Below are 24809 nucleotides of genomic sequence, written 5' to 3'. Positions count from 1 at the left end.
TCCACCTATTTTGTATTTTTTGGCAGAGCAGTCTTGTTTGTACAGTAAAAATATAGGTTTAACCAGCAGCTGAAAACCATCTTGTTTTTTGTTTGTTTTTTATTTAAGCCACACAAAAACTGTAGTGTAAAAACAGCAATTTGTCATTTTACTGTGTTTGCAGCCATGAAATCATGCAGCACATAAAAGCAAATAATCATTTTTATATAGGTTTTTGTTTTTGTAAATGCATAACATATAACATGTTAGTGAGCTTCAGATGTGTGCTTTTATTTCCTTTGGATAGATCCAAGCTTGCTGTTTCCCTTTGTCACCAGTCTTTATGTTAAACTAAGCTAACAGGCTGCTGACTCTAGCTATATACACTATTTTTAAGGACAGATAGAAAAGTGGTAACAATCTTCTAACTCTGTAAAAAAGAAGAAGCAAATTTTACCAAATGTTGAACTTTTCCTTTAAGCATTCCTTTATATGCAGCGCCTTGCCCAAATCCTGTTGTTTAATTTCTAATAATTATCTTTCCCCTTAACCCAGCATTTACATATATCCCTTAGAGTCATTTTCAAGCTTCTTACCTCCTTCTAAACTTGACTTTTATCCCCTTTTTCCTTCATTCTACACTCCCTTTCATATGTTAATAAGCTGCATTTGGCTTTATTCTTTTTCCTTAATTTCCTCTTGCCTACATCTGCTCTCCTCTCATGGTACCACACCATGGTACCGCCATCTTGTGTCCACCTTTTCATCTAGCCCAACACTGAATTCCTATTAATTGCTGACTTCACCAATGTAATTTATTCCTATGACCTGCTAGCTGCAATTATGTTTTATAAGTCTATTTCCTGATCAGTTTTGATTGTCAAGGGCAGGTTTCCAAAAATGCCCAAGACAAACAGTACTTATTATCTACAGATAATACTCTAATCAATGTATGTCAACAGATCAATGTTGTTGACATCTCAAGCTGAAAAGTCTTAAAACCTTATTAATATTATTACTAATATCACATGAAAATCATGTGGACACAGACAAAAATGGAAACTTTAAACAGTTGGAGTCCACAGAGCAGGGGTGGTTGATTGGTGAATTACTTTTGATTGTGCTCAAATTGGTCATAGATTTTCAAGGAGTTTTGTGTCACTGAATATGTAACTGCAAAGCTGCAAAAACATAATTCCCTTTGTCACAGTCTCTAAACATACCCTCCATTTGGCAGCGCAGTTTCTCAAAAGCCTCTGCAGTGGCCTCATCATCATGTGGGAGCTCCTCCCCAGTGGGAACAGAGTCAGGGCTGGGCCGGTCCGACAGGCAACTCTCTGAGGAGCACTCATCCCCAGCTCCCTGCTGCTGCCTGTATAGGTGGTGCTCTACCATGAACTGCAGCTCTGGGGAGAAAATTGGTGAAGGAGAGGGAACATTAGAGGAGAAAGGGTGGTTTGGGAGAAATAGTCATGTTAAATTTGAATTCAAAAAGCATGAAGTCGTTGGGGAGAAGCAAAAAGAGGACAAGCGAGGAAAGAAAGTAGCGTGAAAGGAAGAGAACCAATGGGAGAGGAGAGAGGGTATGAACAGTACACAGGAAAGAAAGGTGGAAGGAGGTGGAGATGCAGCGAGAAATACAGCACTTCAAAAGAATACTGTAGGTTCAGCATTTTTAATAAACTCCCAAAATTTCATGAACACCAAGCACTGCTTTGAGTGAGGGGGCAGGCAGTGACACATCAAAGTGGGGAGAAGATTAATTTAATTGCTGTCTTCGTATTTTTTTAAATGACCTCCTTCATCCATGGTTTTATTCCTCTTAATCCCTTGTAGTGAGAAACTAAAGCAAACTGATTATTGGCTGGGTTTTATCAAAGAAGTGACTCATCACGCTTTGAGCTTTTTAGCTATGAAACTAATTGAAAGATAAATAAAATTGACTTAACTTTGCATTAATATTACCTTGCTTCAGTTTATTTGTTATTATAATTACTCTCTGTCTAATTGCACAAATGTTGCATAAATTATTCACATTCCAATCTTGTGCATTTAATTGGAATTGATGACTAGGATTGAGCGCAGAGATTTATTACTAGGGAATAGGATTTGCATTGCGTTGCACTGACAATAGCCTACAAAAATATTAAGTGCTGGAACATTTCTCTAACAATTGGATTCTGTGTTTGCCTATTTGACATTTGCTCTTCATGCTTTCTTCAGGAACCATAATAGATCCACTTTTTTTCCACAAATTCTGGTCAGTGAATAGCTAATAATGAGTCCTCGCTGTGGCAACTGAGGCACTGATTGGCTCCAAAGTTGAAATAAAGTAGAACAAACTTCTATCATTAGTTTAGCTAACTTGCCAACTAAATTCAATCCACGTACATCCATGACTATTTGACTTATTTTAATCATTGCATTTCTATTACTGAATGTACTGCATTTGAATTTAACTTTTGTTGAGCCCATTGTTTATTCTCAATTCCTAGGAAGAGATTTTTAGGAGCAGTTTCTTCTTAGAAAATCATCCCTCAGTTGGGAACTGCTGGTGTAGGCTTATGTAACATATTCAGACCTTGTATGTGAGGGATGTACATACACTGGATTTGACATTGTCTCAAAGGAACAAACTTCTTGTTGTGCCTAACTTACTTTATTTTCTCTGCAACTTAATCTGAAGTATAGGAGAGGAAGTTGGGGATTACAGAGGTGTAAGAGAGGAGTAGTTTGATTTTATGTCATTAGAAAATACAGTTATTGCAGTACTTTGAGAATAAGGAGTTTGACATTTTATTTTGAGTATCAAAACAAATCATAATTCAGAGGTCTAGAACTAGACTATATTCTATTAATAAACATATTTTATTGTAAAGAAAGCAGAAATAACAGCACAAATTACACTTGCACCTGTTCATGGGTACCAACAGTATGACCTAACACATTAAATGCCAGCAACACACATCACTGATGACAGGACTCTACCTTTCATTGTAGGCGTTCCCTTTTGACCTTTTCGCCGTTGTCGAGGTGAGTTCAGCAAGGCTGCCTGCAAAAACAATGTGTATAAGCCAGGCAGAGAGAGCACTCCGATAAAATAGATTGTTTCATTGGAGAAACAGATACATGCTCATAAAAAAGGAAAACAGAGCTCAGCTAATTATGTTTCAATGATTATATTTCAGTAAAATGGATTTTTAAGATGGATTACAGTATATTACCTTGTACAACTGGTTTGGGAGACGATCTTCATCTATTTCTGTGAGAGGCAAAATAATATCAGTTAAGCACTGCACATAATAACACAATCATACTTAAATATATTAAACACTTACTGTGCAGTACTGACAAAAAAGAGACAACACACAAAATCTGACTCCACCTCTACACCACAGTGCAGTTTTAATATTGGTTATAATAGCAGTATGTCAGTATACTGTAGCTGGTGTGCTGCTGTGTGTCCACACAGTGCAGCACAGGACAGAGTGGATATAAGGTGACCTCCAGGCAGATGGTTGTCAGAGCATTGCAGAGTGTTGCTCATTTATTTGTACCAAGCATGGTGGGCGGAATGTTTTAATTTCTTATTCTCCTCTATCGTCTATAAATAAAAACAGACTCTCTCTTATTACTGCTAAAATTGCTATTCCACTCTGCATACAGCCTGATGACAGATTAACTGCAGAACTGCTTCTCCAAATTGAAGTGCTCACTTGATTTATATTTTTAAAAGTAGCTACAGTGTGAACAGGAACAGTATACGTTTGTAGAGATTGTAGAGATACGGTTGAAGATATTTGCTTAAGAGAATAAGGAAACTCCAGCACAACAATAATACACACGCATGAAGCTCGTATGACTCCCACTGGAAAAGGAAGCTTCATCATCTGTAGTCAATATTTGAAATTGAAACATGACTCTGTTGCCACTATATGAAAGGACAGAAATAGAAAAAAATCAGTTGACTGTTGTACACCGAAACCATTAACAGTGATCAATACAGAGTACTGAACCCGCATCCAACTCTGCACTTCCAGTCTCTGAACTTTTTTTCTAGGACACCACCTTGTTGCTTGGCAACCTATGCATCCCTAGGCACTATGAAGGCACTGTGTGTATGAACTGTATGTGTTTGCCATTGAGCATGTGCATATATTATTCCCACTTAAAAGTATGTGCAAGGCTGTTCAGAATACTAGTGATGTGCTTGTTTTTCTATTCATCACTATCTTTCTTTCTTTCTCTCTCTGCACCACACACAAACCCAGTGGTGTATTAAAAACATTACTTTTCATTTTGAGAGGGATTTGTCTCTTCACTGTTACTGTTCTCTGTGAGGCTTGACACTGAATCTTATTTTTAGCCTCTCCCAGGAGTGTGAGTAGGTTCATACAACCATCATCGATTTGTTACGAATCAATCCCAGGAAATGGGCCGGTGTTGGACTGTCTTCAAATCACAGCGTAAAAATGTACTCTGGTAGTTTTAACATCTTAAGTAGTAGTTCATGTAATTGACAACGACATATATCTTGACCCTGAAAAGATTACTTAAAAGTCAGCTAGAAAATCTTGTAATTTTGGAGATAATAATTAGACATGTTTGTGAACCACAGATGGAATAAATTGGGGCTTCAAATTTATCAGGTGTCCTCTTAGTTTTGAATTATATAATAATGGTAGCTAAAGACTTGGCACATGGAGCAGCTGTAGCTGGAGTAGATGTGGTTAAAATATTATTTGGGTCAAGTCACATAAAATATTCACATGCTTGATATTCTGATTGCTTTCTCTGTGTGTGTCGAGCCCATCTGTGGAGAGAAAAGGCCAATAAAAAAAAGCCTTTGGAGCATTGATGAGTCTATCACTGCAACTCCCAGCTGACTGTCTGTCTGACACAAAGCCAGATGAGAACAGAGAGGATCTCCTGACTCCACTTTACTCAGCCAAGCTGCTCTACTTTAGTGGTTTACTGTAGCTGCTGTTAGCTCACAGTTGTACTGTATCAGAAAAATGTGCAAAACATTTTTTGTTGCTGGTAGAGGGCAAAGTAAGTGGGGGAGGAAAATAAATGTATTTCTCCATTAAAAAAAACAAAAAAACAAAACATGACTCATTCCTTTCCTTAAATATTGTTATACCTCCTTGCCTCCCACATATTTGGGTTAAACAAACCAGCCACCAACTGTCTCAACAACAGTAAAGCAATAAACAGCCGTGTGTGTGAAACAGAGGATAAAGACAGATACTATCATGATATTTGACCTATGATAATAATCAGGTAATCATGACAATGGCTGTTATATGACAGGTATCTGTTGTACAAAGGACAATATATCTATAAAACAACAAAAAGATAAAAATTAATAAGACTAAGCGTGTATAAACGTGTCTTTTAATCAGCACACAAACCACACTGACCAGCATGATCATGTGCCATCATTTAATCGCCACAAACAAACAGAAAAGTTACTTACAGTTACAAATGTTGGTTGTTAGGTAGGGAAACACTTCTGTCTAATGTAAAGTATTGCAATACTGGTGCAAGAGTAGCAATAGCAAGGGATCAAGATGTTGCATCCAAGTAGAAGCAGAAACAGAGTGTTTCTTGATAGACAAAGGGAACTAATTTAAGATGCAGACCATGTGACTGTAAGGTCTCTGGTTCAAGTCTCCCCCACTAGACTTCTACGTTTAGTGTGTAATAAAGAAATAATATAACAAAAAAAATCTACAAAAAAACATACTCGCTTGATCAACACAACCTCATAATAAAACGGTACAGGTGTAAAATTCACCCACCAAAACGACCTATTTACTAGATGGTGTATTATAATCCAGAGGACCAATATGTGTCACAAATGTCACATATCACAGTTAAAAAATAATTGTGATTTATAATGGGACAACACCATGGTTAATGTCTGGTTAGGTTTATGCACAAATGCCACTTGACTAGCTTTCGGGAAAGATCATGGTTTGAGGTCAAATTATCACTTGAAACATACTTCCTTGAAGTTATATAACCTTCATTGTCATGGCAACAGCAAATACCATGATGTTACAATTTTTAAAAAGGACAGGTTGAAACTAAAATATGCTTTTTAAAATGTGTTTAGGTCTTCATTTAAAAGTTATCAATAAATCCAATTTACATCTTTCGGCATATGCTTAGAGTTTCATACATTCTCCAGAGTGTTGCAGTTGCCAGACACAGATAGATCAATTGATGAATTATCTTACTTAAAAGGCACTTCATGATATGTGTTCATCAGAAACACAAAATACCAAAACAGTTGATATATTTCCAGGTTTTATAATAGGTGTAAATATGTTATTTTTTCTATTTGTTTTATCTCACTTGTTTTTTCTCTTTGTCTCTCTCAAAGAATCAGTAGACCCTTCCAAAAAGTGAGCCTCCGCTTCAGGGTACATTCAAATCAGGCACCGTCTTAACACAATTTCTGCTTCCTCATTATTTAGCCTTCAGCATGTTTTTGAGTTGTCTGTGCATCTGTCGCTGTTTCTCTGATGTGCTATTGGGGTTCACAGTGCAGAGGGCAGAGCAATCTGCAGAGCATTAAATAATGCAGGGCTCTGTCTGATGTGGGGCACACCATTACTGCACCAGCACAGCTCCTCTCCCTCATCATCATATCTATCCCATCCCCCCTCTCTCCAGCACATCCTCGTCCTTACACACACACACACACACACACACACACACACATAACTGTAACTGTCTTGGTCTCTGTGTCTGATTTGATATCTGCCTCTGTTGGTCTGTGTCAATCCATCTGTCTCAGGATCTAATTTTGGTTTTTTTGGGTTTTTTTCTTTTCTTTGTCTGGGATGTTTCCATGGCATGGCTGTCTTTCTAATAATGTTGAATTTTAAGAATGCTCATATATGTCACACCTCTCTGCTCCAGTGTACACTGCTTTATTTTAGTTATCTTGGCTTCATGAGGTTGGTTGCCTTTATAAGGGCCAGCAGGGTGACATAGCCAAAAAACCCACTCTGAAGTACTGTAGATAAGATTTAATGTAATAACCATTAATACCAAATCGGCCACCAATGCAAAGTATCAAGTAAGAAAAACGACATAGGCCATGACAGACATCACACGAAAGACTGCCACTACTGAACAGCCTCCATTGTTTTCAATGTAAACATGATAGCAGCCGTGTACAGTAGTTGAGGTCAGTGGCGGCAGCTAGGAGAGGGGGGCATCTCAAGGTTTTGTGAATGTGCATAGTTCATTGTGAAGGGCACACAAACGTATGTAGGCCTACAACATTTCTAGGCAATCCAACAGTTATCGAAACATTTCACTTAAAACCACAAATGTCAACCTGGCACCAGAGAGGAGGAGGATCAGAGGATCACTTCAACTTAATAAGAAAGTAGTAGTAAGCAGGGGTGGATTGGCCATTGGGAGTACCGGGATTTTTCCGGGCCACAGAGCTCCGCTGCAGCCTGCAGACACAGCAGAGGCCCATTGGCTTGTCTGTCTAAAGAATACCTTGTCCAGTGTCCCTATGACAGGCTACAGAGACCCAGGAGTCCCACCCACGCATGTTCTAGACCCCCCCTTGTGTAATCACCTTTAATGACAAGCAGTCATGATGAGAGAGAGTGTGAGAGAAACACCACCGGAGCTAGCAGCAGTGATGCTGCTGCTTCAGCAGTGGGTCCCTCTCAGCAGTCAGCAAACCAGTCGGACAGTGAGTCAAGTGAGGCTCCCGCTGCTGTGGTGGTGCAGGAGCAGGTTGAGCAAGACTCCCCACCATGTGGAAGTGGTGATACAGTCTTAAGCAGTTGTGTGCCTGCCAGCATGGTGTGGATAAACACTCATTAAATGTTCAGAACGGTTACTTAACTGTCTACTTCACTTGACATAATAAATTGCAAACTCTGTATAGTGTGGTGTGTTACAACTAGGCCTAAATCTAGTTATCTAAAGTATTGGAAAACAATAACCATATTCATATACTATCCTGATGAATTGATTAGTTGCTTTTATTAACCACTTAACCACTATTTTCATCAAATGATGCCACACATAATTGCAAATCTGCAAGCTTACAACTCACATGTTGCAATGTGATGTGTGATGTAGATCTGCTTTTTCACAATTTTTGATCATTTCTACCATGACATCCCCCAAATCAGGTCACCAGAGCCTATAGTTGCACTTTGTATTGTATTATGATACACTCTTGAATCTTAAATCCTTTCTCCAGTATCCTACTTAAGAGCAAGTGGGCAACATACTGTGCATTTATTTTATTCAAGGCTCCAGAATATAAGGGATATTGTTCAGTATACTACTGTTACTAAGGACTTGTGTGTTTATATGTACATCAACGGGGCGAGTTGGCACAGTATCTGCACGCGGATTGTAGTGGGTCGGTCTGGACCAAAAAGTCCAGGGCCGAATCTTTGTCCCAATCCAAGCCTGGTAGTAATCATACAGCAATTAAGTGATGTACCTAAAATTAAAACCAATAAAATAAGCAAAATATAGAAATGTAACCAAAACCAGTTTGATACACTAGTCTCGTTTTTATCCAAAGTTATCTTCAGAAAGAACTTTCTGTTCTTTATCGTATTGAGACTCTCTCCACCCAGCGTTAGGTTTTCATGGTAAATCACTCAATTCAAAGATCTTTTTTATGTTCGAAACTTAACTTAGAGAGAAAGAAGAGCAACAAACATACTAATCTAAACAAACATCTAAAATACATTTGCTTTCAAAAGCACACTGTAAAGCCATGAAAATATAATCTAATTACAGATTACACACTCCCTCATTTCCTTTAATCTGCCTTATACGCCTTCTCTTAGTTTCTTTGTCTTCTCACATTCCCGTTCCTTCACTTCAAAAATGACTTCTCCGCTACGCCACATCAAACCCTGTTAAGTTCTGTCTTTCTCTTTTTCTCTTTCTGTCTCTGATCTACTAAGCAGGGAGGATTGTTCAGGGTTTTCTCTGAACTGTTATTCAGAGATCAAGGTTGATTCTGAGACACTCTGCATGCGTAGTTTCCAATTACTCAAAAACACATACACAGACACACGCACAAGTAATCATGTGCATACAAACACATATTTACCAAACAGATCACAGGCAAAGACGCCACTTTTCATTTAATTAGAAATTAGCTAACTCTCTGTGATAAAATGCTGTGATTTATAACATGCAATGATAATGATGTATAAACACTTATTTGTTCATACAAAACAAAGAATACCACTCTTTTTTTTTTGCACCTGGACAAAATTACTCATTCCCAGTTGACCATCACTTCATTCTGTAGTGCCTGAGCTACATTGCGCACTCACTCACCAAATTACAGCAGAGGCAGGGAGCCAGTGGATGACTCATACTACATGATAACTCTCTAGAGGAGCACTGTTATGTTTGATCATTAAGATCCCATGAGGGCTCACACACACGGCTGTTTTTGCAGCTATAATGCAGCAGGAAGATTAATTTGGTGCACAATAGTGTAGGGTTGAGATACTGCATCATAGTAAATCAGATAAGAATTAGAGATGACTGAACTGTGGGGAAAAAAAATATGACTGTGGTAACTTGTTACTGTGTGGAGACAAAACCTGCACACACTCAAGGTAAAGTAATTGTAAGATCTGGGAACACAGAGACATACTACAATGAGAGACACGGAATTAACACATTTGAATTGTTGGTAATAATCAGTTGCTTGGAAAAAGTGATTGAATGCAGAGTAGGTCAAAGATGCAGCAGAAATTTCATCTGCAAATAATTTTGTTTCTTTTCAAAATAAGTTTGGCTGACCTGGAGATTACTGTAAAACCTGTATGATGGTTTGACCTCTCATATCTTGTCCCATCGAACATCTGTTAAGTGATGTCCCTGCATTCCCAAATCTCAAAACTGTATGGTCAACTCTACAAATATTCTGGGGGGATTAGAGTAAGCCTTCAGATGATTTCAAGTCAAAACAAGGCCCTTACAATAGACAACAATAGTATGTGTGTGTGTTTTGTATTTAAGTGTGTGTGTTTTGTATATAAGTACATTACCAGGTGATGACTGATCGCTGGATGCCACCAAAGTGGCAGGTGTCGGTCTACGTCTTCTGATCTGAAAAGGTAGAATAGTTTCATTTTAGTTAGTTTTGGGGGAAAAACACAGCATTACCATTTAGTTATTGACATGAAAGCAAAGCACACTATGAAGCTTTTGAAGCTCAGCATCATCCTAAAACTGTTGCTATACAACTGTTCTCAAATATTGAAGAAGTTTTAAGTGTTGACTGATGTATTTCAAGTGCTTCCAGGCAATAATTTCACACTTAATTTGAGTCAACCAATCAAATGCACAAAAATGAACATTTTATTATAATATTTTCTTATTATGCAAACATTGCAAGCCTTGTCCTGTTCCCTCACTATCGCTCATTGTTAGCCAAATTAGCATCCGCTCTTTCTCATAATGCTGGCAGAGCAGAGCAGGAGCTTTGTGCTCCATATTTTCAGTTTGATGACACTTTGAAGATGCCTGAGCTAAGTGAGAGCAATGCAGGATTTTACAGAGCCATGCAGTGAGATCAGCAGGGCAGACTGCCACTACCTACTTGCGTCTTGGCTTACGACTAGTGGATTGTGGCAGCTAAGGACCATTCTGGGATGGTACATGAGAGAACAAGCACATTTCAGCAAGCTGCTCCTCAGAGTGTTCAAACCCGCAGCAGCAATAAGAATGCAGTGAGAGGGAGAAGACTGAAGATGTTCTTAAATAATTTAATGTGTTGGAAAACACTGCAGCCAACAAGAAAATCTAACTCATCTCACTTGATGACCATCAATGTATGGCACTGAAAAGAACAAACAGAACTAAGATATATTTTCTTTATCATGAATCCTCCTCTCCCACAACTAATACTGCAGAAAGGACACACAATTGACATAGTGACTGAAGGACAGACATGCACACACGCACGCGCTCTCGCACACACGCACACACACACACATACCCCTACACTATTATTATGTATTGTTTTGTATATTCTGTCTCATTTGTTTGTTTGTTTTCTTGATACGCACTCTCTCACGCTGTGTATAGTTTGTTGTTACTGCACAATAAAATAAAATAAATAAAAAAAGATATATTTTCTCTTTGCACACATGAAAAATGAACTCAACACTCACAGGGGCACATATACATATGTTAGGAAACAGCTTCCCATAGCCACTCCCTGCAGCAGGATCAGCATCTTGGAGAGCACCTGTTACACATTTGTGCTTGTGAATATAAAACGAGTTACGATGTACAAGTGTGTTATTTTTCACTGCTAGCAGGCAGAAGCGTCCACAGCAGCAAAACTGTTAAGACTGTGTTTGGTGATGTAAATAAGTATTTCATTAAAATGTCAATATTCCTCTGGTCTCCCCCTAGGAAAGTTGGATTAAATTGCCAAGAACGGCAAAGAAATGTGTAAATTGAACTACAGTATCAATCTAACTCTAATGGAAATAGAGAGAAAGGAGGTGAAAAAGTGAATCTATTAACTAATTATTTGTAATATGATGCAACAATTTCATTCCAACAATCTGAAATGTAATTATACATAGTTTTAGATGACTCTGCTACTTTCAGATTGAATCAGTATTGCATTTATGTATCCAAAGCCTTTGCCACCAAAGGATATTGATGTGATACATTTTCAGTCGCCTACAGGATCAGGTGATTACATTTCCATTTAATTGCTCCATAAACCTAAAAGACTGTGATATAGGACTTTAAATACATAGTCAGTTATTCACACACACACACACAGACACACAGACAGACACACACACACTCTCTCACACAGCTGACAGGGTTGCTGACTAATGCTGGAAGTCATGGCAGCTCCAGTCCTCTTGCATTTTTCTAAATGCTGCTTGTGCACTTGTAGTATTCTGCAGTCAGCCATGCAACCCAGGGCAAGACTTGCAATCCAAACTGTTTCACCCAACATGAGCACACACATACACATAGACTGATAAATGTGATGTGTGATTGGAGGTAAACCTAGATGAATTAACTTTACAGCATAATGACATGAAATACATAAATTCAGAAATAATTTGCAGTCACTGCTATGTCAGTAGCATAGTCTAATTGGGTATTCAAATTTAAAGAAGCTTCATTTAACTACGGAGTATAGGAAGGCTGTCTGAATAAAAAGAGATATTGAGTGCCATTTCTTTTCTTAACAAGCAGACGAGATGAGATGTGTTGCTTCCTTGTAGACTTTTCCCAGAAAATTGTTGACCTCATATCCTTATATGCATGTCAACTATCCACTGTTACCTCCTCTACCATCTCTTTAGGCTTGTGGTTTTTACTGTTTTTACTTTATGTGTGCATGCTCTCTGTTCCTATTACTAACATGTCTTCACAGTAATGTGTGTGTTAGGATGACAGAAACACAGGTAAAGGTAGCTTTTTGCATTAGGGTGTGCATTATATCATTAGATAGAAATCCAGATGTGCACAAACAAAAGCGTGCCAAATATGCAATGTAAAAGTGTTAAAGACAGTGGTTAAATCACTATATTGTGCCTATACATATTCAGAGCACACTGAGGTTTTTAGAGCCACTTTCGCACCTGCCAGTGCATGTGTTACCTTACAGTGCAGTCGGTGGTGTTAGCCAAATAATGAGGACAAGCGTTTTTACATGTTGAAGTGTAAATGTTTATATTTCTGTCACAGTTTTTACACAGAAAATCAAAATGTTACTGGGGAAGGTAAAAATCTAATCACAAGTCATCGCTCTTTAGTCTTCTTTCTTTATCTTTATGGTTTTAATATCCTTGAAGTACAGAGGTCTTACAGATATGGTCTCTTTGCATTAAGTTCTTCCTGAAATCAATGACTAATTGATCCAGAACTTGATTACATTGCAACAATCTGAAATCCTCATTATTGGTCAGTATCAGACTTCAGAAATGACCAGTCCACAGCAGGTTTCCCTACAGCCCCAAATATATAGAGGATCTAATAGTTCTGAAAAAACAAGGGTCAATTTGTGATCCCTCGGTTTTAAAAGGCCACATTAAATTACAGTATAAGTTATAAGGGTTTATGAAACTTTATAAGTCTGGTTCCATGAGCAAAGTGTTGTTTTCTTCATGAAGTGTTTTATGTTATTTTTATTTGATTTGTCTTGTCTACCTGCAACCTATTTAACTGACTGTGAAGCAATTTAAGTCTACAGGCATTTAAATCTGTAATGAAAGTAATTTTGCATGTACCAATATTTTAGACTTTAATGTGTTTTTTGTTGCCATTCCAGAAAACCCACCCCCTGGCTGACATTATAACACGAACCATGGCTGTGTAGAACTGATTATGCCCACAGTCATTGTTATTCTCCTCACCCGGCAGCAGAGTGAACTCCCTGATCCTTCGCTCACACAAATACCACCGCTTACTGGACAGGCTCACCCCTCAAACCACCACGCCTGCCTTTCAACCCACAGTCCATTTAAAATGCAGTTCTGTCACTTCTCAACACAACATCACAACAATGAACAAAAACAGCCTTCAAAGTGGTGGGTGGGCAGGAGAAGCCATGCATGCCTGATATTTTGGTTGTATGTAGGCAGTGGAAAAAATATTCTTCAGCTTGTAAATATAGTCCACACTATGGGATAGCAGAGTTCTGTCTCGTATTTAATGTGGTATTCTCTCAGTGATAATATTTAGCATTTTAGATGAGGTAGAAGTAGAAGTAATGGTTAAGTCCAAAATCTACTTTGGGAAATCAGGAGGTGTGAAGCCTGTGCCGTTTAACCCTGGTTTTCCTTTCAAAAATAACAGTGGTAGTTTTATAATCCCATTACACCACTATCAGATGGTGTTTGTACTGGTCAGCACTTTGAATCAGAAAAAGGGCATTCACGCCCCTTTACATAGCTGCAGAAATGAAGGTTAAAGAAAACCTTTACCAGAACCGTGTTACTAGGTGGACCAAGACACTACTTAGCTGTCCAGAAATATTAAGGATTCAGTGCAATACTCAGGACATATCAGTCCAGGAGGATTCATGTAAATCCTCATCTTTCATCCTGTCATTTGAAATATGATCTTGGTACTGTACCGGCTAAAATCAGAGCTCAGCCATTATAAATCCTCACTGACTCTACAGCTGTGGTCTCATTTCGCTCTGAATAGAATAAATTACAATATTCACAGGACTTTGAAAACCCACATCATTGACTTCTACTTTCTTTTATCTCAGTTCTTTCAGTCCTAAGCCTCCTTTATCACTTTCTATCAGTCCTTTGTCTTTGCTCCAAGACAAGCCTCCTTATCATCTTTTCTCTCATTGACTAATATCACACAACGTGCTGCACAGGCGGAGCAGGGGGTGAGATGCTTTAATTTAATCACTTTAACAGGTCCTAGAAATGTATAATTGTTGCTGAAAACAGTTTATTCATAAAAAAAACATTTTAGGGGCAATGAGGGCCAAACATTATGTTTTCAGTGACTGCAGCAGGGATGTTATCTGGTCAAACATTTATTGCAGCAGCTGTGAACCTGAGTAAGTACCTGTGCCTGTGCCTTAACTGATAAAAACATGACCAGATTTAACAGTGAATTTATAGTAGCTAGGCCCTGCTGTCTTACTGCTGTAACGCCTGCCAGGCTTTGTTATTGCACAATTCATACTGTATGCAGTTTACAATAATAATTTAGGTAGGGTTTCCTCTCACACAATGGGTGCTTGAACTCAGACAGAAGCAGATAAAAGAAGCCTTTTCATTTGTTGCCAGCAACCGCTGATTTTGCTGTCTAAAATGACAACTGTCAGAAGCACATTTATTAGCTGTAGCTAGTGAGCTGACAGTAGCTCTATGAGTTGAAAACACTCTCTATTACAAGAAACTTGTAAAATGGGATCTTAAATGTGCACTTAATGGCTACATACATCCATTATGCTCAAAGACTGAGATTAAGCCTAAAGCTAAATGTGCCTGGCTTTTAAAAAAAATGTAATCAACCTCCACAAACAAATGTAGTGAGCTAATCTTGTGTTCTATGGCCTTGGAAATAACACTTAGTTACAGTGTAGTCAGTAAACTAACCAGCTGGATATGCTATCGTTTCCAGCCTACTGTATTTGAGAGAAGACCAATACACTCTGTTCCTTACACTTTTGCTGTTGCGTTTTTAGTTTTGGGCAGGGTAGAAAAAAACACCACCCTCAAACCTCTTTAAATAGGCTACCAAGTAACTCTCAATAGAGCTTATTTATATGGCTTCAAAAAAAAAGTCAAGACAGACCTAAGTTATTGTTGTTAAAATATTGTAATCAGGGGTTTAGTGAACAGTCAGCTCTATCAAAGAGGTAAAAAAGCAGTAGAAATTACGAATAAAAATTAATTCTTATAAATAAATAAACTAAACTCAGATTAATGCGTGTCTCCTGGTTAAAACATATTTTTAGTTGAATAAGTCAAAATTGCCTTTATGTGAGAGAGATATGCATGGTGTGATAATAATAATGATGATCTATTGCACTGAAAATACTTCTTGGAAAATGGCCTTCCCGAGGCAATACAGAGTAATTGTTTTGTTCTCAGTCAAGGACAAAGATGGTCTGACACGTCAGCGTAGGGATTATTAGGGAGGATATTATCTCAGCCCTGAAACGTCTGCAATAAAAGAGCATTACTTCAAAATGTCACGATTCATCATCTCAACAGGAATACATTGCTGTCATCTTTGAATGCAGTTTTCTCAAGCAAGTGCCCCTCATCTGCATGAAACAGATAATGAATGAGTTCAATATAAACTCTGTTGGTGTGGGAGATGATATGATACATGATTTTCTCCTGAAGAACATTGCAACTCAAATCTGTAAATAAGTTCAGTGAAATTTAAATCCAATTAAGAGGTAAATCAGCTGTGTTAAATGTGTGTGTAAAACACTGTCATCCATTCTCTGTGTAAAAATATGAAGCTGGAACCCAGAGATGGTTAGCTTAGCTTAGCATAAAGACTGGAAACAAGGGGAATAAGCTAGTTTGACTCTGTCCAAAGATAAGAAAATCTGTCTAGCACATTTAAAGCTCACTAATTAAGATATCGAATTTGTTAAATCCATGCTCCATTCTCACAAGTGCAAAAACATTGGCTTCCTGGAACGTTCATCATAAGGTTACCAAGCAACCAACATATTATTTTGGTTACCTTTGACCAGGGTAGCTGTTCCCCCTGTTTTCAGACAAGCTAAGCTAACCATATCCAGGCTCCAGCTTTATATTTAATTTAACAACAAAGATAACATGGTATCATCTCTCACCTGACTCTTGGCAAGAAAGTAGAAAAGTCTATTTCCTAAAATGTCAAACTATTCCTTCAAGTATTCAATCAAACTGTAACATAAAATGTTAGAAACCAACAATATCTTCATACAATAGATATATTTCTAAATCCGTTTGGAGAGAAAAAAAATGGAGCTACTGTCTTTTACGTCATTCACTGACACATCAGGTCTTGGCCTCTATCTGCACATCGGTTTGTGCTCGTTAGGCACACAGTGAGTTCTAATGAAAGGTTACGATAAGGGTGGCACATACTGTCTCTGTGTACAGATAAGAGGATGAGAGTGTGCTTTTGTTGTGAGGGTCAGGCTTCAGGGAAGCGGTTCTGACTGACGTGCAGTTCTCCTCGGAGGCTGATTCACCATGCTGGGAGGTGTCAGGTTGCAGGGATTACTGAACCATGGGTGAAGCCCCCTGGCGTGACATTCATAAGCATGCTTGCAAATACATAAACACACACATACGCATACATTTCCTGCATTTCGTGTTGTTTTTTGCATGTGTACTGTTATGCTGCTGGGCTGTCTGTCTCAGTCATCTGTCTCACACACACTTAAGAACCAGCATGTCATGCAGGCTCAATGTAGCCACAAACAGCGGTCTTAGAATGAATTGGAAGAATATCCTAAAAGGATAAAGTCCCTGTGGCAATCAGCCAAGCTTCGGTCATGCTTATTGAGGCTGAGAGCTGAGAACTCTCTTGAGTCTTTGCAGAAGAGGAAAACTGAATTTCACTTGTACACTGGTAAAAGGAGAACTCTGCTGATTAAGAAGAGTGGGTCAACAATGGAGACTGGAGAATAAATGCAGACAGTGGACACTAAGTCCCTGACACACAGATGCAAACAGAGGGCCTAAATAACTTTTATTATACTTGTATTTATATTTAGACAAATTTAAAAAGAGAAAACAGACGACACTGCAAGGATGGCGAGAAAGACTCAAAAACAAATACAGTACATTTATTTTTACAAATGTACCTCAGGCACCAATTTACAGACATAGTGTTCCTAATATTACTTGGCCAATCACGGATGTAATAACTACAAACATATAAGTTTTGCACTAACGCAAACTAATACGTTTCTGGCCTTGGATAATCATGTCATCCTTTTAAACTTATCTGCTCACATTTTCATTAAAGTTTAACCCTTAAAGGAGATATATTAAGCTGTGGTTTCTGTTGTTTATACACAGTTATGATATGAATATCATAACTTGAGGTTAACTTAAGTAGAAATGCTTCCTGCAAGTCAAAAGCCATGACTTCAATCTGCTCTGAACACTTTGTTTGCTAGGTTTTTTTCTAGCTTGAACGTGGCATATGTGGCTGTCTGTTCAGTTGGCATTGTTGCTAAGGTTTTGTTTTTGCTGTGCACTCATATTTCACATCAGATTTTTACAGATGTATGTCAAGTTGAAGTAGTGAAAGAAAAAGTAGTGAAATCCTACTACTTCATATGTGGCATTGTTTGTTGACGTTGCCTCTGGAGTAGGGCTGTGCAATATGACGATATACATTGCGTGAGAAAAATGTTTCATATTTTGCTCTATCGTTTATATCATTGTGACACAAATCACACTCTTTATGGCAATATTTTTTGTCATTTGGAGTCTTCATTACATTGTTTAATTACTGAGTTTTAAGTTGACAACTCTTCCCCACTGTCTGTGTCTCTGCTGCACATATGGAGTACTCAGCCCTGCCCCTGCTAAGAAAGAGAAGAGACGAGAGGAGCAGCTAGTCTCTGCTGCAATTTGCTTTCATTTATGGTTGCACTGCTCCTCTACTCTCAGGACTGTCTGTTCAAGGCAGGGATGCTACTATTTTATTCCCCCTCACTGTTCTGTATAAAAGGTCCAGACACAGAATGAGGAGACAGAGTTACTCCAGCAATAAGCCACTACAGAGGTAGTAGTAGTCTCAGAGCCGGATTGATTGAAGCTGTTTTGTTAGCAGCTGTGGTTGAGCGAACTAGAGAGTGAATGAAGAGAGGGAGTGCTGGCAGTGAAAAAGCCGTTGAATCAAATCAACAAAATGTTATTTTCAATTTGTTTGAAAGCAGTTACGTTCAACAGCACAATAAACTTCCTCCTTAACCCCGCAGCGCTCTGCCTCAGGCCTCTGAATCGAACCGTGCTGTGTAAAAGCATGGCAGCGGCATTGTGCTGGCTTTGGTTGATTCAATGTAAAAAAGCAAAGGTTTAATGAGAGATCTTCTTTCGGGACATATATTGTTATTGTTATGAAATGACCTATATCAGGATATGAGATTTTGGTCATATACAGCCCTACTCTGAAGCTGTGCCTGATATGTCACATTTAACATTTTATTCTTGGTTGATTTGGTGACACCCATAGTTACTGTGGTTACCATGGTAACAGCAAACTAGCACATTTTGTAAGAAATACCCGATACATGCAACTGTATCTGTTTACAGTGCAACCCAACACGCTCATGTTTTAATTAAGAAGTCAGTCAATGATTGGTCTTCTTAAATCATGCTGGAAACTGATCTGATTTCATACTGCAATATTTTAAACTAATCTGCTGTCAATAAATAATCAAAATGACCATGTCTATTTGTAGACGCATTTTTAATGAACAATGTCACCCCTGTGTTTTGCCAGTTGAATGTTTTTTTGTGAGTTGCTAGCAGTAGGAAATTTGCATTAGCAGCAACGTAATACAGCTCTGATATGGTTCTGGAAGAATTAACAGTTAGAAATAAGGTTGCAAAAAAACAAAAAAAACACTAATGTTGGTTTATACAATTGCATTGTTTCCAGTGAAATCCTCATGGGCAATTTGCATCCAGCCCAAGATTGGTGGCCACTAACAATGGTAGCTATAGGGAGGTAATTACAGAACATAAATACTCTGAAAAATACACAACCATAAGTAAAGAGTGAGGTTTGATTACTTGGAAATCTTCAGCATCATAACTTTACGAGTTACAATCTCCAAATTGCTATGGGAGGAAAATAGTTGACTTCTTTATTCGGGATCTTTAAAACAACAACTCTCCGTTTGTCCTTTCATGAGATTGGATCACATGTTTCCTCTATTGAATATCTGAATATCATTGAATATTGAATAGCTCTACATAAACATGCTCCTAACCTTGACCATATCTCCAAACCAATATCCTCACAAGGGCAAACTCATACATACACACGAACCACACACACACACACACACACACACACACACACACACACACTACTGCAGCTTACACAAAGCATTGAGTTCCATCATTTGTGGACAGCCTAACCCAAACCCAAACCCCAATCTTAACATATTCTCAATTCACACCTTACCACTAACCATAACCAGGACTTCAGAAATGATGTTGTGCCTCATTAGGACTGGGATTTGGTCCCCATTAGGACTACTCGTCCTGAGAAGGTCAGTGTTTATAATGGAAACTGTTCTCAAGAGGTAACAAAAATCCTCACAGCTCACACATAGAGCAGTCCTCCTAAAAATGTTTTTCCCACTGAGTCACAATGGGCAGAAAGAGAGAAAGAGAGAGAGCGAGATCGACAAAGACTCAGATTGGATAGACTTATAAATCCTAGTTTTACTCGAGGCTCATTCATTATGAATGGCCTGTCGTGTTCATATTATATTTATAAAAATGAGAAAATGGGACACGTCTTTTCACTATATTCTCTAAAGGCAAGATGTCATGAAGTGATGCTGGGTGTAAAGATACGAAAATAACTGATTAAATTCTTGTATTTCTCCATTTTCTAAAACTTCCTCCAGTAAAATTTGTTAATAACTTTATACCAAGCCTTGACATTTATTATACAGTTACAATATAATAATGTATTTGAGACTGACACAAAGAAATCATCCCTATGCTGATAGTAGTTTGATGTGTAACAACACACCAAGCAACTTTTGTCAGTATCTCACTGCTGTACAGTATATGCATCCAAAACAACACCAAACCCTTGGAGACACAATCATACTGCAACACCCCTTTATAACATACTGTGTGAGTGGAGGTGGAAAAATCAATCTTAAATTCATCATGTTCACTTCAGTGCTGCATTCACAAGACACAGCCTGCTAATTAGGTGCATGATAGTAATAAGAGACTGAAAATGTGGTTCCTTTACAGCAGCAATTTGTCGTCAAACTAGACTCCAGCATTTTGGACACAGAACACTGCGCTTTTTATTCCAGCTGAGGTGTCTGGCTGCGACTGCACCTGCTGGCTTTGACAACTGGAGCGATTATTTCTCAGTTCAAATTTCACAAAGTGACAAGCAGAATCTATAATTTCCCTCTCTGTCTTTTCCATGGCAATCTGTCGAAAAGTAGTTGTCTTATCATGTCACTCATACATAAATAAAACCTTAAAAGCCTGAAAGTCCCACATCCCCCCCTCACCATCCCCCTCTTCCTCCCCCTTGCTTCCTGTTTCTTCTCCCTCCTCTTTACCTGTTCAGCTGCCTCTGGGTCCAGGTGGGTGTCCAGTAGAGGGACGGTAAACTGTATCTTCCTGGGGCTCCCAGTTTCCATGGTGGCACTATCTGTTAGCAGTCAGAGAAGAGGAGGAGGAGGGGGTGATCCAAGGAAGGAGAATCCGTACGAGGGAAGGAGGAGGGTAAAGGGCACAAGTGAAAGTGACAGAATAAGAAAATAAGTGTGCTGTTGTACTCCAGCTTAGAAAAAAGAATATTAAGAAGATTGTTTTAGTTTCTGTCTCTATATTTTCTGTTCTTTACTTTTATCTTCTAACACACTTTGCCCTAATTATCTCTTGTTTTGTGCCCTTTTTCTATTCTAACCTTTTTTTATAATCTTCAGCACCTGCTGGTATGACTAACCCTATTCTGGCTTCACTCTCCTTCCTCTCTGTCTCTCCTGACTCTCAGTGCTGAGGCAAGGGCATTCTCGGCTAGGAACACCTCTCCTTTGCTCTGATTCGCTATTCCTTACTCCCGTTCATGCTAATCCCACCCTCTTTTCACAGTTCTTTCTGCATGTATTGGATGTCTGAGCTAAGGGCTGATCTGCAGCAACACGAGAGAGTGAGAACGACAAAGCCACTCTCTCTCTCTCTCTCTGTCTCCTCTCCCACTCTCTCTCTCTCTTGAGTGGGTAGAAAAGATGCATCATCTTGCCTCTGCCTTAAGAGAAAGTGTTTTTTTAAAATAACCTACCTACACATGCTCCAATAAACCTTCAAATATTCTATCAAGTATTAATCATTAAGCATGACTCTCACATATATGTACATTCAAATCTGACATTATTTAATATAATGACATGAGGTAAGAGTTTTTTTTTTTTTTAAATAGCAGTTATTTTTAAAAAAGTATATTTTATATGTAAGATGTGATCATTTTGAGCTGAAATGAGCCAGGAAATTATCATGTGATCTTTGTTCATATTTGAGCCAGCTTGTCCTTGCTGCCGCCTGGCCAGCACAGTCTTTATTGATCGCATCTTAGTCTGAGTGTCCCTACATCACACATCTACTGGGCCATGATACCGGACACCACCCAAAGAACATATGGCTGGTGCTTCATTCCAGATTTTCAGCTTCTTTTTTAAAAAAGAAAAAAAAAAACAGACAGCGTGTAACACATTCAGACACTAATTCAGTTTCCAGAAGTATTAATATTTTCTGAGCGTACCAAGTTGAATTCCACAATTCACATTGACACATTCTCACTGGTAATTCATTTTTTAAATGAAGCATGATGTTAGATCAGGCAGGCACTAAAGTTGAGTTTGTATTGGCTTATTGTGTCAGTAGTTTCAAATATTGCAAATTTCACAATCATTGGCTAATTCACAGCTGTGTGACCAGTAATATCCAATTCTATTTATTATAAACTGACATGTCACTGTTATGGTGCAGTCAGACCATAATTTGAGTTCCATCTGATCGGCTTGTGTAATTTATAACTTTGTACACTGTTGTCGTTAACCCATCAGCTATGCCAGAAATCTGAGTTTATTACAACCCTACACATGCAATTTCCTGTCCACAGTACTTTTGGCCAAATGACATGATAAAAATTCACCAGGCAGATTTTGGCCTTACTGCAGCTTTACTCTGCTGATGCTCCCTCCACCACCCCAATCTCCTCCCCCTGTGATATTTTTGGTGTTTAATTAGATTTAATGTTCATATGTGTTTATTCCCATCATTCTGAGTGGCAGAATCATCGTTGCCGCCTGGATTCTTTGAGAGCTCTGTCAAAGAGCAGAGACTTTCCTGCCTAATCTAACCTTGTGACCATTTCTAAAACGGTCAGTTCCTTCACACAAGTGTTTTACTCAAAAGCTGAAAGCTTATCTTGGAAAAAGCTGAACAGATGTTTTTACAGTTTCCCCCAAATATTGACTGCTTGCATTAGCGAGGACTTCTTGGGAGAAGAGAATGACAGTTGAGAACATTTTACACCGTAATAGTATAATCTTTTTCTTGATTATTTTTTATGGCATTATGCTTTTTTTCAGAGTTCACAGTTAAGTGTTGGGAACAGAGCAATGGGAGAGGGTTTGTACGGTGGCCGAGACCCGCCATGGCTGCAAATAAAAGTAACGCTGCAAACAAAAACAAACGCTGCTGCAAATAAAAAGAAACGCTGCTGCATAAAAGAAACGCTGCAAATAAAAAGACACACCGCAGCAAACAAAAAAAACGCTGCAAATAAAAACAAACGCCGCTGCAAATAAAAGAAACACCGCAGCAAAAACAAAAAAAAACAAAAACACCGCAGCATATAATTTAAAAAAACGATGCAAATAAAAAAAGCCAAAACGGAAGTGGATTACCGGGGACTGTTTTTGCCGAAACACCGGAAGAAGAAACAACAACAACAACAGGACTACGAAATGGAAAACGAACTTGTTGTATTGTTAGCTTCGGCTAACACGGGGAGACCACTAACGAGAGTGGAAACTGCTGCTACATAGTTCCGGCAGCTTATTACTGTTGTTGCTTGTACGTGCAGGTCATGAAAAGACGTAAAAGGGACCGTATATGGTTTGTTATTTGTGTTATTACGTTACGTGTTGGACTAAATACATGGACATATTGAGGAAAGTATTTCGACGTTATGGAAACGGATTTCATATTTCACAAGAATGGATACTTGGCGAGCTGTACAGAAAGTCCTGAGTCATAAGATGATCGTTGTGGATAAAGGGAAGACTTTGAAGGTATGTAGAGATTATAGCTGTTTTTACTTTAGCTGAGTGGCTAGCCGAGCCAATCGCTAATACTATTACGGCTGTGAGCAACCAATATAATTCGTGAGTGGTCTTGAATGAATCAGGGCAACCTATGCTTTCTAACAATGTACGGCATGAATAAATATGTTTAAGGGTTGGTGTTTAAAACATTCAGAAGGACTTGTGGCTACCTCCCAACCTCCGACCCGTCCCGTAGGCGGAACAGCGTGTTTTAAGTGTCTGCAGCCGAAGCTAACAATACACCGGCATTCTCCAGTTCAACTTCAAACCTGGGGCTACATCGCCTGACCAAATAACACATTAAAAAGTACACGTAGCGACATTAAACTATACCATTTTCACTTACTTTCTAGTTCGTTTTCCAATTCGTAGTCCTGTTGTTGTCGTTTCTTCTTCCGGTGTTTCGGCAAAAACAGTCCCCGGTAATCCACTTCCGTTGTGTCTTTTTTTATTTGCATCGTTTTTTTATTATATGCTGCGGTGTTTTTTTTTGTTTGCTGCGGTGTTTCTTTTATTTGCAGCGGCGTTTGTTTTTATTTGCAGCGTTTTTTTTTGTTTGCTGCTGTGTCTTTATTTGCAGCGTTTCTTTTATATGCAGCACCGTTTCTTTTTATTTGCAGCAGCGTTTGTTTTTGTTTGCAGCGTTACTTTTATTTGCAGCTATGGCGGGTCTCGGCCACCGTAGTGGGTTTGGGGTTGAAAAGCAACTAAGACTCAAAACACCAGACTGCAGGCCTTAATTTGTCAGTTTTACAGTGAATTGAATGTGAATTGAATGCTAGCTATTATTTTGTCTGTGACTAATTTTATGGTCATCAGATCAGGAAGGCTGGCAGTAAAGTGGATTAATAGAAGAATATTTTCCTCACTTGATAATTAGCCTGACCTGAAGAACTCCCTCCGTCTATGTCCATAAAAATAAATGAAAACAGCATCAGAATCCTGTTTTCTCTTTTTTTAAAGCAGCTATTATGTTGCTCCGTTAGAGCTGCACACAAAGCGTCACCTCACTAATGACACTTTTTTGTTTTCTTGTTGCTGAGAGAGAAATAGTAACAGCTGCCACTGTAATGAGAGCTTTTCCAGAATTATGTCTTTGTCACCAAAACAGAGAAGTGTGTTAATAAGAGGTCACATGGTCAGCATGTGAGAGTGGGTGAGTGAGTAAGTAAACAGTCAGGTGTTCATATGAACATTGAAACAGGTTTTGTTTACTGTGATA

The 24809-nt window shown here is 38.5% G+C and overlaps 1 protein-coding gene across 2 annotated transcripts in view; it reads right to left on the bottom strand.

Moving 5' to 3' along the window:
• The window catches only part of LOC128355931 (protein phosphatase 1 regulatory subunit 1A-like), a 31131-nt gene that overhangs the window by 3270 nt on the left and 3052 nt on the right, over positions 1-24809 (bottom strand). Inside the window, exons 2-6 of one of the 2 annotated variants that reach the window (XM_053316319.1) lie at positions 20816-20903; positions 10056-10116; positions 3204-3241; positions 2968-3031; positions 1203-1385 (exon numbers count right to left, since the gene is read on the bottom strand). In XM_053316319.1, the coding sequence (XP_053172294.1) occupies positions 1203-1385; positions 2968-3031; positions 3204-3241; positions 10056-10116; positions 20816-20903 (434 nt within the window). Of the gene's footprint in view, positions 1-1202; positions 1386-2967; positions 3032-3203; positions 3242-10055; positions 10117-20815; positions 20912-24809 lie in introns of those variants that run through there. The other variant, XM_053316320.1, reaches the window with a different exon arrangement.

Source organism: Scomber japonicus, chromosome 3 (genome assembly GCF_027409825.1).
Source record: "Scomber japonicus isolate fScoJap1 chromosome 3, fScoJap1.pri, whole genome shotgun sequence".
In the NCBI taxonomy this organism is placed as follows: domain Eukaryota; kingdom Metazoa; phylum Chordata; class Actinopteri; order Scombriformes; family Scombridae; genus Scomber; species Scomber japonicus.
The sequence above is the reverse complement of the archived record's forward strand: the minus strand, read 5'-3'. Positions and strand labels throughout refer to the sequence as shown.